Source organism: Littorina saxatilis, linkage group LG9 (assembly GCF_037325665.1).
Source record: "Littorina saxatilis isolate snail1 linkage group LG9, US_GU_Lsax_2.0, whole genome shotgun sequence".
Classification (NCBI taxonomy): Eukaryota; Metazoa; Mollusca; class Gastropoda; order Littorinimorpha; family Littorinidae; genus Littorina; species Littorina saxatilis.
In genome coordinates this window covers 66,654,464-66,668,130 of record NC_090253.1, presented here as the reverse complement: position 1 = coordinate 66,668,130, position 13,667 = coordinate 66,654,464, and the positions used below count along the sequence as shown (strand labels likewise).

The window sequence follows — 13,667 nt, the reverse complement described above, 5'->3', positions numbered from 1 at the left end:
TCTGTGTCATTGTGTTTGTTAGTATGTCTGTCCGTGTTCGTATGTGCTTCACGTTTTATCGTTGTCATTATGATTGTTTTGCTTTCATCTGCTGGCGACTTGTGTATGCTACATTGGCAGAACTTACACTTAAAAATGAAAATCATAAACAAATATGTAGAACAAGTTTATCATATTTTATTGTTTTATTTGCGGGTTCCAGTCAGGGTAAAATGGTCAAATAATCGTTAGTACTATTTCCAATACGTACATATGCATTAAGCACATTTTAAAAGGTCACCCAGTCGTCTATAACTTATAAGACACACGATATTTACGGACGTGTCGAACGAATACATTGTATCTCATTTTCAGTGCCGTTTTATTAGAAGGCGCAGTACCCATGTTAACATGTAGAACCCACACACACACACTGTGGTTTACTGCGGAACATGTGGCCCTTACCTGCCACATAACCCTACACGTACCTGGTCATGCGTAGGACTGTATGACTGTCATTACACTCTGGGAAAGAAAGGGCGTCTTTGTCGGGGAGAACCAATATTCCACACTAGTGGCACGTATCGCTAATTTAGAAGAGAGAAGTATTTGGGCGCTGGCGTAAATTGCTATTTTATGGTGTCTTGTATGTATACATGTCGTGTGGCTTTGCTCTAGCTGCTCCTGTCTGTGTTGGTTTTTTAAAGTTTTCTCTGTGTTGTTTTGTTTGTGGGGGTTTCGGTTTGTGTGTGTGTGTGTCTGTCTGTGTGTCTGTCTGTGTGTGTGTGTGTGTGTGTCTGTCTGTGTGTCTGTCTGTGTGTGTGTCTGTCTTTGTTTGTTTGTTTGTTTGTTAGGGTGTGGGTGTGATGCCTGTTCTTTATAAGGATCAAAGATTGAAGGCAATGCACCACGTGACCATGTCTTTCATTTTCAACCTATAGATCCATAAAGAACCAGAAAAATGCAACATAATTAACAAAGCTCTTTGGTTTGAAACACATGATGGACTAATCGAGATCGAGCTCCAGCCCCCCCCCCCCCCCCCCCCCCTCCTCACCTCACCTACTTCTTCTCCCCATTTCCGTCAGGTCTGTTCACACCTGCAGCCATATAAAGTCAAGGTGTAACTGTTACAATACCTCCATTCCATGTGCAGGTGTTCTCATGTCGCAAGCATTGGACTTGTGATTTTGGGCGTATGCAGGTGTTCGGTGCAAAACAGAATGAATCACTGTTTTTTCCTGTTGTTTTATTTGGCTGCGTCAGTCAGCTGTTTTTGTCTGTTTGTATTTTATTTAATTTTAATTGTGTGTGGGGGGGGGGGGGGGGAAGGAGGGGACTTGGGTGGCGTATGTGTCTTTGTGCGTATGCATTTGTCTATTTTATTGAACAAAAGGTATGTGTAGATAGCAACTATGTATTTTGCTGTTAAACTCGGGTGACAATATTACACACACACACACACACACACACACACACACACACACACACACACACACACACACACACACACACACACACACACACACACACACACACACACACACACACACACACACAGGAGTGACCACTGCTGTAAAAGCCAGGAATCATACAAGAGTTCCAGTGTAGTGTGAGCATTATTCAGCCCATGCTGTCTTTGGTCAGAGAAGAGCTTAGGAAGTCACCCGAGGTCCCCCTGTGGGAGGGAAGTCACCCGAGGTCCCCCTGTGGGAGGGAAGTCACCCGAGGTCCCCCTGTGGGAAGGAAGTCACCCGAGGTCCCCCTGTGGGAGGGAAGTCACCCGAGGTCCCCCTGTGGGAGGGAAGTCACCCGAGGTCCCCCTGTGGGAGGGAAGTCACCCGAGGTCCCCCTGTGGGAGGGAAGTCACCCGAGGTCCCCCTGTGGGAAGGAAGTCACCCGAGGTCCCCCTGTGGGAGGGAAGTCACCCGAGGTCCCCCTGTGGGAGGGAAGTCACCCGAGGTCCCCCTGTGGGAGGGAAGTCACCCGAGGTCCCCCTGTGGGAAGGAAGTCACCCGAGGTCCCCCTGTGGGAAGGAAGTCACCCGAGGTCCCCCTGTGGGAGGGAAGTCACCCGAGGTCCCCCTGTGAGAGGGAAGTCACCCGAGGTCCCCCTGTGGGAGGGAAGTCACCCGAGGTCCCCCTGTGGGAGGGAAGTCACCCGAGGTCCCCCTGTGGGAAGGAAGTCCCCCGAGGTCCCCCTGTGGGAGGGAAGTCACCCGAGGTCCCCCTGTGGGAGGGAAGTCACCCGAGGTCCCCCTGTGGGAGGGAAGTCACCCGAGGTCCCCCTGTGGGAGGGAAGTGGAGGTGCGCAGAGCTCCACTGTTGTTGATCCCACTGGAATGGTGACCCTCCCTGGCACCGCGCTGTTGATCACACTGGAATGGTGACCCTCCCTGGCACCGCGCTGTTGATCCCACTGGAATGGTGACCCTCCCTGGCACCGCGCTGTTGATCCCACTGGAATGGTGACCCTCCCTGGCACCGCGCTGTTGATCCCACTGGAATGGTGACCCTCCCTGGCACCGCGCTGTTGATCCCACTGGAATGGTGACCCTCCCTGGCACCGCGCTGTTGAACCCACTGGAATGGTGACCCTCCCTGGCACCGCGCTGTTGATCCCACTGGAATGGTGACCCTCCCTGGCACCGCGCTGTTGATCACACTGGAATGGTGACCCTCCCTGGCACCGCGCTGTTGATCCCACTGGAATGGTGACCCTCCCATGCACCGCGCTGTGGGTTCGCTGCTGGTTCGCTGCCTTTAAAATGAAAACGGGAACCTGAACCTTGACTTCGTGATGAGCACGCGCACAAAGCCGAGAAGTTTCCTCGGCGTTAACAATAACACGAAGCCACAGGTATTGGTTATGTTCAATATGAGACAAGATCAGAATTGTTAGTCCGATCAGAAACGGCAACTGGTTTTCTGCGAAATTGCCGCAGTCAAAATAACAGAGAAATTTCAAAGGAATACCTTTCCATATAATACACATCGATTTGTCCTGCTTGAAATCAGGCCCCCCAAAATGTCAGAGACTGGCATTGCTTTCCCCTGACTCTCTCTCTCTCTCTCTCTCTCTCTCTCTCTCTCTCTCTCTCTCTCTCTCTCTCTCTCAGTACCCCATTTGTGTCCATCGCTGACGGGGAACCGACCAAGACACTCCGCACAAGACCCCCCGATCTCTTGGTTTATGGTTCCGTTGTGATTTGAAAGTCCGCACTCTCTTTTCAACAGAATCATTGCGGGGGGCAGAGGAAATAAATGAAGTTTGTTGACAAGAGAACACACTGACCCTGTTGATCAGTGGAACGTTCATGGTTCAATGCACACACACTTTACACATGTCTGTGTGGCTGAAATAGCGAAAAGAGGACTATAAAGTCTTTTGTGCGGAGTTCGTTCTTGTTGACACGGCTCTGGCACCAGTGAATGAAAAAGACGAGCTGGTTGAGAACACGGTTGGAGAGGGGAATTTCTCAGGCTGACTAGTTTCTGTCAACTTCATGCACTCTCTGGGGTAAACATGTTTGTGCTCTGACTGAAGGGTAGTGATCTGTTTTGTGGTTGATGTTTATTTGTGTGTGTGTGTCTGTCTGTGTGTGTATGTGTGTGTATGTGTGTGTGTGTGTGTGTGTGTGTGTGTGTGTGTGTCGGCGAACAAGTTTCGGGCTGCTGGGAAATCTTTATTTAAGACATAGACACATTTATTTTCCAAAGTGATCATTATATATACTTACTGACATTTTCCTAAAAGGGTGGCTGTTGTTAAGGGCGGGGATATAGCTCAGTTGGTAGCGCGCTGGATTTGTATTCAGTTGGCCGCTGTCAGCGTGAGTTCGATCCCAGGTTCGGCGGAAATTTATTTCAGAGTCAACTTTGTGTGCAGACTCTCTTCGGTGTCCGAACCCTCCCCCCGTGTACACTACATTGGGTGTGCACGTTAAAGATCCCACGATTGACAAAAGGGTCTTTCCTGGCAAAATTGCTTAGGCACAGTTAATAATTGTCTACCTATACCCGTGTGACTTGGAATAATAGGCCGCGAAAGGTAAATATGCGCCGAAATGGCTGCAATCTACTGGCCGTATAAAATTTCATCTCACACGGCATCACTGCAGAGCGCCTAGAACTGTACCCACGGAATATGCGCGATATAAGCCTCATTGATTGATATCTGACCCTATTCCAGGCCGGGGAAGGTGGCTGTTGTTAAAGGGGTATCTGACCCTATTCCAGGCCGGGGAAGGTGGCTGTTGTTAAAGGGGTACCTGACCCTATTCCAGGCCGGGGAAGGTGGCTGTTGTTAAAGGGGTACCTGACCCTATTCCAGGCCGGGGAAGGTGGCTGTTGTTAAAGGGGTACCTGACCCTATTCCAGGCCGGGGAAGGTGGCTGTTGTTAAAGGGGTATCTGACCCTATTCCAGGCCGGGGAAGGTGGCTGTTGTTAAAGGGGTATCTGACCCTATTCCAGGCCGAGATGGCTGTTGTTAAAGGGGTATCTGACCCTATTCCAGGCCGGGAAAGGTGGCTGTTGTTAAAGGGGTATCTGACCCTATTCCAGGCCGGGGAAGGTGGCTGTTGTTAAAGGGGTATCTGACCCTATTCCAGGCCGGGGAAGGTGGCTGTTGTTAAAGGGGTACCTGACCCTATTCCAGGCCGGGGAAGGTGGCTGTTGTTAAAGGGGTATCTGACCCTATTCCAGGCCGAGGTGGCTGTTGTTAAAGGGGTATCTGACCCTATTCCAGGCCGAGGTGGCTGTTGTTAAAGGGGTATCTGACCCTATTCCAGGCCGGGGAAGGTGGCTATGCAGCAAGGAGAGGAGACGGGTACCGCCTTCATTCTTTCTAACACGTTTTACTCTCACTGCATTGCTTCGCTATCACTAGTCACTGCATTGCTTCGCGATCACTAGTCACTGCATTGCTTCGCGATCACTAGTCACTGCATTGCTTCGCGATCACTAGTCACTGCATTTTTTTTTTAAACAGAACTTTATTCAATTTTAATCATGACAAGAACACTGCATGGATGATTACATACTCAAGCATATAATGCTTATTTTAAGCAATCATAGTAATTACAAAACAAGGGTTAGCATGATGGCGGAATAAATACATTAACTCATTTCAGGAAACGAAGAAACAAAACAAAAACAAAACAGATACACAGACAAGCAGAAAATGGGAAGGGGTTGGTGATACAGGAGGTGGGGAAAGGGCACGAGAGAACAGGAATAGGAGTTAAGCCCGCCACCGACCACAGCCGAACCACGCCGAACCAGCTCGTCGAACGCTCGGCGAACATTCCACCGAACCAGTTCTGTGTACTAACTAATAGGGGAATCCCCTGATTTGATGACGTCGGCGACCGTTCGCCGAACCAGCCCGTCGCGGCCCGGCCGTAGCTAGCAGCTAGCTTAAGGGGAAAAGAAGAAGAAGAAGAAGACTTGGAGCGCCAACATTTGAGGAGAGTGGATCTCATTTCAATTGTAATAAGTGCACATAAGACACTCGCACAAAGTTAGTGCATATTGTTAACAGAGGAAAAGTCACTACATTGCGCATAAATCGAGACATAATTAATAAGTCGAAAAAGAACATGAGAGAGGTTATGGGGAAAGATTTGTCAGGCAGCATGTCACATGACAGTGTCTAATAAATGTTATGAGTGAAATATAGAGGCTCAGTTACGGAACCTGCCCGTCTGTCTAATATATTCCTGTACAGTTATGAATATGGTCTGGTTGACATTTCGTGGATATTGCGGGATGCCTTTCAATAATATTTCGATATACTTATAATCATTTGTCAAATTATCAATGGACAATAATCTTATATCTCTATACATGGGACAATGCAATAAGTAATGTTCAGCAGTCTCGCTGGGATAACCACACTCGCATTGAGGGCAATCCTTAGTGCCGCTTACATAAATCAAAATTCAAATCACTCATACCAATACGCAATCTGCAATGATGTACTTGTTCAAATCTTTCTCCAGAATAATAATGGCATGGTGCTTTAAAATCAGCACTTGACAAATAATTTTTGAACTCGCTCAAGGAGGTGGTCATTTTAATGTTATCTGGAAAGGTGTTCCACAGTACAGTCGTTTTTGGGATAAAAGAGTTGCGGAATAATTCGGTTCTATGAGGAGGCACGTGTCTTTCTAATGGTCTTCGTCTATGATACGGATTAATATCAACTACAAGAGGGGGCAATACATTTACTAAGTACTGGGGGCTGCATTGCTTCGCGATCACTAGTCACTGCATTGCTTCACGATCACTAGTCACTGCATTGCTTCACGATCACTAGTCACTGCATTGCTTCACGATCACTAGTCACTGCATTGCTTCACGATCACTAGTCACTGCATTGCTTCACGATCACTAGTCACTGCATTGCTTCACGATCACTAGTCACTGCATTGCTTCACGATCACTAGTCACTGCATTGCTTCACGATCACTAGTCACTGCATTGCTTCACGATCACTAGTCACTGCATTGCTTCACGATCACTAGTCACTGCATTGCTTCACGATCACTAGTCACTGCATTGCTTCACGATCACTAGTCACTGCATTGCTTCACGATCACTAGTCACTGCATTGCTTCACGATCACTAGTCACTGCATTGCTTCACGATCACTAGTCACTGTATTGCTTCGCGATCACTAGTCACTGCATTGCTTCACGATCACTAGTCACTGCATTGCTTCACGATCACTAGTCACTGCATTGCTTCACGATCACTAGTCACTGCATTGCTTCGCGATCACTAGTCACTGCATTGCTTCGCGATCACTAGTCACTGTATTGCTTCGCGATCACTAGTCACTGCATTGCTTCGCGATCACTAGTCACTGCATTGCTTCGCGATCACTAGTCACTGCATTGCTTCGCGATCACTAGTCACTGCATTGCTTCGCGATCACTAGTCACTGCATTGCTTCGCGATCACTAGTCACTGCATTGCTTCACGATCACTAGTCACTGCATTGCTTCGCGATCACTAGTCACTGCATTGCTTCACGATCACTAGTCACTGCATTGCTTCGCGATCACTAGTCACTGCATTGCTTCGCGATCACAATGTGTGTGTGTGTGTGTGTGTGTGTGTGTGTGTGTGTGTGTGTGTGTGTGTGTGTGTGTGTAGAGCGATTCAGAGAAAACTACTGGACCGATCTTCATGAAATTTCACATGAGAGTTCCTGGGTAATATATCCCCAGACGTTTTTTTTCCATTTTTTCGAAAAAATATCTTTGATGACGTCATATCCGGCATTTTGTGAAAGTTGAGGCAGCACTGTCACGCTCTCGTTTTCAACCAAATGTGTAGACATTTTGGTCAAGTAATCTTCGACGAAGCCCGGACTTTGGTATTGCATTTCAGCTTGGAGGCTTAAAGACTAGTTAATTAGTTTGCTCATTAAGTTAAAGTTGTCGTTAAAATCGAATTTTCACTTACAGATTTCAAAATGATTGCATCGTATTCCTCAATTTATTCTGAATTTAAAAATATATATACATTTGTCATGTTTACTCTACAAATGTGCTCAGAATTACAGAAAATAGGTTAAGTTGGCCTAAGTACTGCGTTTACACACTACGCGGAGACGAGCGTGACCCGTCTCGGTCTTTGGGTGGGTTAGTCGAGACTATCTTAAATATAGTCTCGGCGATGACTGTTTGTGGGTGTTAATCTGTTACTTTTGATGCCGACAACTTGACTAAATGTTTTTATATTGCTTCACGCGACTTGTGTAATGTCTCTGCTTTCCTTTGTTAAAAGCAAAACACGTACTTCTATGGGCTTGTATTGTAGCCTAATAATACCTCTAATTTTAATTTAAAGATAAGGCCAAAAAAAAAAAAGGTCTGTTTACGGTAACATAGGCCAAAAAAATAGGGTCGGTAGGTCGGGATTTTTTTTTTTTTCCCAAAAAAACATATTTTTACGTTATGTTGCCAAAAAAACAAGATTTTTTTTTTCCAAATGACAAAAAAAAGTCTAGGGTCGCGCGAAAAAATTAGGGTCGGTCGGGTTACCGTAAACAGACCTAATTTTTTTTTTGCCTAATGTTTCTAAAAGAATGTCATCTGCTTTTGCCCTTCGTACGCACATTTACGTAGATTTTTTGTTTTTCCCCCATATGCATATACCGTAGAGCAGGAGCTGCACTAAGCAGCTGTAACTCTCTCAGCTGTAACTCTCTCAGCTGTAACTCTCTCAGCTGTAACTCTCTCAGCTGTAACTCTCTCAGCTGTAACTCTCTCAACTGTAACTCTCTCAGCTGTAACTCTCTCAACTGTAACTCTCTCAGCTGTAACTCTCTCAACTGTAACTCTCTCAACTGTAACTCTCTCAACTGTAACTCTCTCAACTGTAACTCTCTCAGCTGTAACTCTCTCAGCTGTAACTCTCTCAACTGACATGGCCCCACTTTTCATCCCCTTTTCTGTAAGCAGTTTTCAACAACACAGTGTGATACAATAGAAACAAAAGGTAGCACATTGTAATCACTGGTGTTCAGATGAACTCTAGTGTGCACAATGTGCCACCTTTTGCTGATAGAGTTATGAACTCTGTTAAACTCTGTTCAAAACTGGTTTACAGAAAGGTTTTCTCCGAAGTGGAACACATCAATTCAGAGTGAACTGTTGAGCATGAAGTTATTAGTGTTGTATCGTACGATGCAATACAACGTTATTCTATCTGGCGTGTGGTAGCAACAGGTTGTTTTAATTATGACTGTGTGTGTGTGTGTGTGTGTGTGTGTGTGCAGAGGGTGCTAGGAGTCCAGCGGGTCAGGTGGCCAAGCTGCCACACCTTCCTCACAGCGTCGTCTCCTTGACAACGCAGGTCCTGCCGTCACACACCCCCACCACCACCACCAACTCCTCTCTCCGCAAGCTACAGCTAGGTCAGACCAGCTCTGCCCCCACCACCCGCAACTCAATCCTCACCACCGCCACCATCGCCACCACAGCCTGTGCCGGAGTGGACGGGGTGGAGGCGCGATTGGCCAGCCTGACCATCAAGCAGCGGTCATCCAAGCCGCGCACCAAGACTCACACCGGGAAGGCCAACGCCAAATCCTCGCGTACGAGGGACCGCCCCAACAACAAGCAGAACTCGAACTCTTCCAACTCCGCCGCCAACGCCTTGTCCCCTTCCACGACGGCGAAGGCTGAGTGCAACGTGATGAACGAGTCGTTGCGCTGGGAGTGCGTGCTGGAGGACGTGGACAGAGAGCGGGACCGCCTCGCGCTCTACAAGCTCAACCGCCGTAAGCGTTACCTGGCGGCCGCCCAAGCTAAAGGCTTGCGGTGGGCGTTGAACTACAACACTCAGATCACGGTGTCCCCATTGTCTGAAGACTCTGGGGTGGACACCACCTATGTCAAGCCCGGCTCCTACCTCAACTTTGCCCCAATGACGTCACTGAGGCCCATGCCGGCCCACCGGGGCCTTCAGGAGGCCTTCGTGGATTGCTGACGTCACACTGTGGTAGAGACCGTACTGGGCTGCTAACATCATTCTGTGATAGAGGCCTCGGAGTGATGACGTCATATTGTGGTAGAGACCTTAGATGAGGTCATATTGTGATAGACTTGGGACGGTAAGTTGCTGACGTCACTCTGTGGTAGAGACCTTCGTGTGATAACATCATACTGTGGTAGAGACCTTTGATGACGTCATATTGTGATAGACGGGAGTCTGTGAGTTGCTGACGTCAATCTGTGGTAGACACCTTGGAGTGTTGACGTCATACAGTGTCGAAGAAGAGAACCTGGGGTGCTGTCTTTATAGGGTGGTAGGAACGAGGCTGTGGATTGCTGACGTCATGTTGCGTCAGACACGAGGCTGTGGGGTAGTGACGTTATGTTGCGACAGACACGAGGCTGTGGGGTAGTGACGTCATGTTGCGACAGCCACGAGGCTGTGGGGTAGTGACATGGTACTGCGTGCGATACACAGTAGACTTCCGACACTTTAGTCATCATTACCCTCAAAACGAGAGTGTAAATACTTTGGTGTATTTCTAGTGCTGGTGTACTTTGGAATGACGTGTACTCATCCCTGTTAACGAAGAGGATCTTACTTTTCTTGCTTCCTGTTTTGGCGCTCTCAAAGTTTTATTGGCAAGTTTTTGTGTAAAACGATGAAAATGGTGTTTTTTTAACGAAATTCTCACCTTTTTGGACCTTTGGATATTTCACTGCAGTACATGTTGAATATGGCCTTAGCAACGCTTGTCTTACTGCAGTACATGTTGAATATAGCCTTAGCAACGCTTGTCTTACTGCAGTACATGTTGAATATAGCCTTAGCAACGCAGCCTTAGCAACGCTTGTCTTACTGCTGTTTTTTCGACCTTTTTATAATCCAGAATTATCTTGTTTTAACAAAGATATTTTGACCTGTATGAGCTTATTTCCCCGAAGTGGCCTTCTTCAAGTGTTGCCTTACAATGACAATAGCTGCTGACATTTTATCTTTACTTTTGCGGAATGACCTTTGAGAGGAAAGTGCACTACAAGCACAACACAGAGGCTGTTTTACACAGTCACGTCCTCTGTCGTGTTATGCATGGTGTCACTTTTTCTCTTCTTTGCTAAACAGAGAGTTCAGAGTGATGAGGGTTTTGTCTTGACCTTACTTCCTGTATAAACGATACATTGTCCCAGGCTTGTTCGTGAGGTAAGAGCACCTTTCCATTTGGGCACATACCAGACATCAACGTCCTGACCTGTTATTGTAGGATGGGGGGGGGGGGGGGTGTAAAATCATTTTGCAGATTGACATAGGTGTCAATAAAGAAATGAATTCATCCACATGCTTTCCACTCTACCCGGGAAGTGACCAGTTTGTGGATATCATTTGGTTTGTGTCCGTTGTGACCCAGTGGAGAAGCCTAGACAGATGTGGGGCGGGTTACAGCATGGTTTAGACGGGAAGGGTGTTGTGACCCAGTGGAGAAGCCTAGACAGATGTGGGGCGGGTTACAGCATGGTTTAGACGGGAAGGGTGTTGTGAGCCAGTGGAGAAGCCTTAACAGATGTGGGGCGGGTTACAGCATGGTTTAGACGGGAAGGGTGTTGTGACCCAGTGGAGAAGCCTAGACAGATGTGGGGCGGGTTACAGCATGGTTTAGACGGGAAGGGTGTTGTGACCCAGTGGAGAAGCCTAGACAGATGTGGGGCGGGTTACAGCATGGTTTAGACGGGAAGGGTGTTGTGACCCAGTGGAGAAGCCTAGACAGATGTGGGGCGGGTTACAGCATGGTTTAGACTGGAAGGAAAGTATCCCTTGAAACATCTCAACGTGAGAATGGGTTGTCAGTCATAGTTTTGTTCATGTTAGACAAAAGCTTGGAATAGGGAAGATGTATTTTACTTTGAGGAAGTCCTTTAGAGCAGACTAGGAAAGAAATGTGCCTTACTCAGAAGACAGAACGAGAAGCTTGCAAAACTACAACGCGGAGTGTGTGTCGTGCATTGTTCGTGTCGTTGTGTGGAATGTGGAAGTGTCTCCGCATATATTTGTTTGACGTTGTGTTTAACGTCGATGTCAATGTTGTCAAGGTATTATAAACTCCCACACATTGAGTCTTCTTCACCCTCAATTCGGGTTTACTAAATGAACATTTCAGTGAGAAGAATTGTGATTTCCTCTTTCAGTGCAAAATAGTTTTGGTTTCTGTTTGATTCCCTATATTTTTTTTACACGAGATATTTGCGAAGACCCACACATTTAGGCCACAAAAAAGGTGTATGTTTCTGGTCACCCGACCCTACCTAGTTTTTTCCCGCCGACCCTAGACTTTTTTTTTAATTGCATTTGTAAAAAAAACACAAAAAAACAACAACGTCAAAACGAAAGTAACAGACGGCAGACGACACAAGGGGGATAACCCCGCATCCCTTTTGTCTCATTTGTTTTGTAATGTGTTGTCTTTCTCTTTGTATAGTAAGTCCAGTCTCTTTGCGTCACTGTATATAGAGAATACTACATGGCTTGCTGTGTCGTACCAGATTTACACGAGTTGTTTTTTTAAATATTGAACTGCGAGCGAAAGCGAGCTGTTCACTATTTGAAAAAGCAAAGAGTGTAAATCTGGCACGGAACAGCAAGCCATGTAGTATTCTGTTTATCCTACATACTGTACTTACGTGTATTTTACTGAAAATGTCCTGCATTCGAGGCAGCTAAATTGAAGACGCTTGTTTTAGAACCTCGATCTCTTCTAAAGCCTCGTGCAATTTATTACGTCAAAGCAAAGAAACGTCACTCTGAAAGTGTGGCGTGACGTGTTAGTTCTAAAGATTCATCGAGGGTAATTAGCGAGCGCAATTTGTGTTTCTATAATGACGTTTGTCTCGGTGACTTTGGCATCATAAGCAGTGGAAAAACAGGTCCCTGCCAGACTTGCTTGACATGACCTCATTTACATGATATACACACGTGTGATTTGAACGATTATTATCTCACGGGTGTCTCTCTCACGTATGTAGGATAACGTGTGTATATCATGTAAATGAGGTCATGTCAAGCAAGTCTAGCAGGGACCTGTTTTTCCACTGCTTATGATGCCAAAGTCACCGAGACAAACGTCATTATAGAAACACAAATTGCGCTCGCTAATTACCCTCGATGAATCTTTAGAACTAACACGTCACGCCACACTTTCAGAGTGACGTTTCTTTGCTTTGACGTAATAGATTGCATGAGGCTTTAGAAGAGATCGAGGTTCCAAAACAAGCGTCTTCAATTTAGCTGCCTCGAATGCAGGACATTTTCAGTAAAATACACGTAAGTACAGTATGTAGGATAAACAGAATACTACATGGCTTCCTGTGTCGTACCAGATTTACACTCGTTGCTTTTTCAAATAGTGAACAGCTCGCTTTCGCTCGCAGTTCAATATTTAAAAAAACAACTCGTGTAAATCTGGTACGACACAGCAAGCCATGTAGTATTCTCTATTTCTACCCTGACCACAAAAAACAAAACAAAAAAAATCCCTACCTACCTACCCTATTTTTTGTAGCCATGTTACCAGAAACATACAACTTTTTTTTGTTGGCCTTATGCTCACACCATGTTGTAACACTTCGTTTGTCATACTTCAGATGTAGTCACGTGGAAATGCCGTCACATACAGAAAAAAATCACTTGATTGCCCTGCAGCAGAGCCTTCTTTTGCAAACTGTCACCCAAGATGACTCATAATTTATCCCCCCCCCCCCTCCCCCCCCCCCCCCCCCCCCAAGTGTCGATAACAGATTGTATTTCATCTTGTTTGATTGTTTCTTGGAGGTATTGAATTTGAAAGGACCATGTCTCCCCGCACCTGCCAAAATGACTTCATTGTCACCTGAACTAATTGATACAGAGTAACATTCATTGCTTTTTGACACGAGATCTTTGTACGAGATTTGACACAGAATGTTGTATCTGGACTCTGTTTTCTGGTTCTGTGAACGAGTTTATAGTATGTGTATGTGAATTTTGTTTGTGCGTATTGTATGTGAGTGTGTGTTTTCTTTGTGCGTTTTGCATGTGAGTGTGTATTTTCTTTGCGCGTTTTGTATGCGAGTGTGTATTTTGTTTGTGCGTATTGTATGTGGGTGTGTATTTTGTTTGTGCGTATTGTATGCGAGTGTGTATTTTGTTTG

The 13,667-nt window shown here is 46.3% G+C and overlaps 1 protein-coding gene across 1 annotated transcript in view; it reads left to right on the top strand.

Moving 5' to 3' along the window:
* LOC138976881 (uncharacterized) overlaps positions 1 to 13,456 on the top strand; it is a 36,672-nt gene extending 23,216 nt beyond the window's left edge. The window contains exon 2 of the mRNA XM_070349768.1: positions 8,771 to 13,456. Coding sequence (XP_070205869.1) covers positions 8,771 to 9,483 — 713 coding nt within the window. The 3' untranslated portion in view covers positions 9,484 to 13,456. The remainder of the gene's footprint in view (positions 1 to 8,770) is intronic.
* The last annotated feature ends 211 nt before the right edge of the window (positions 13,457 to 13,667 follow it).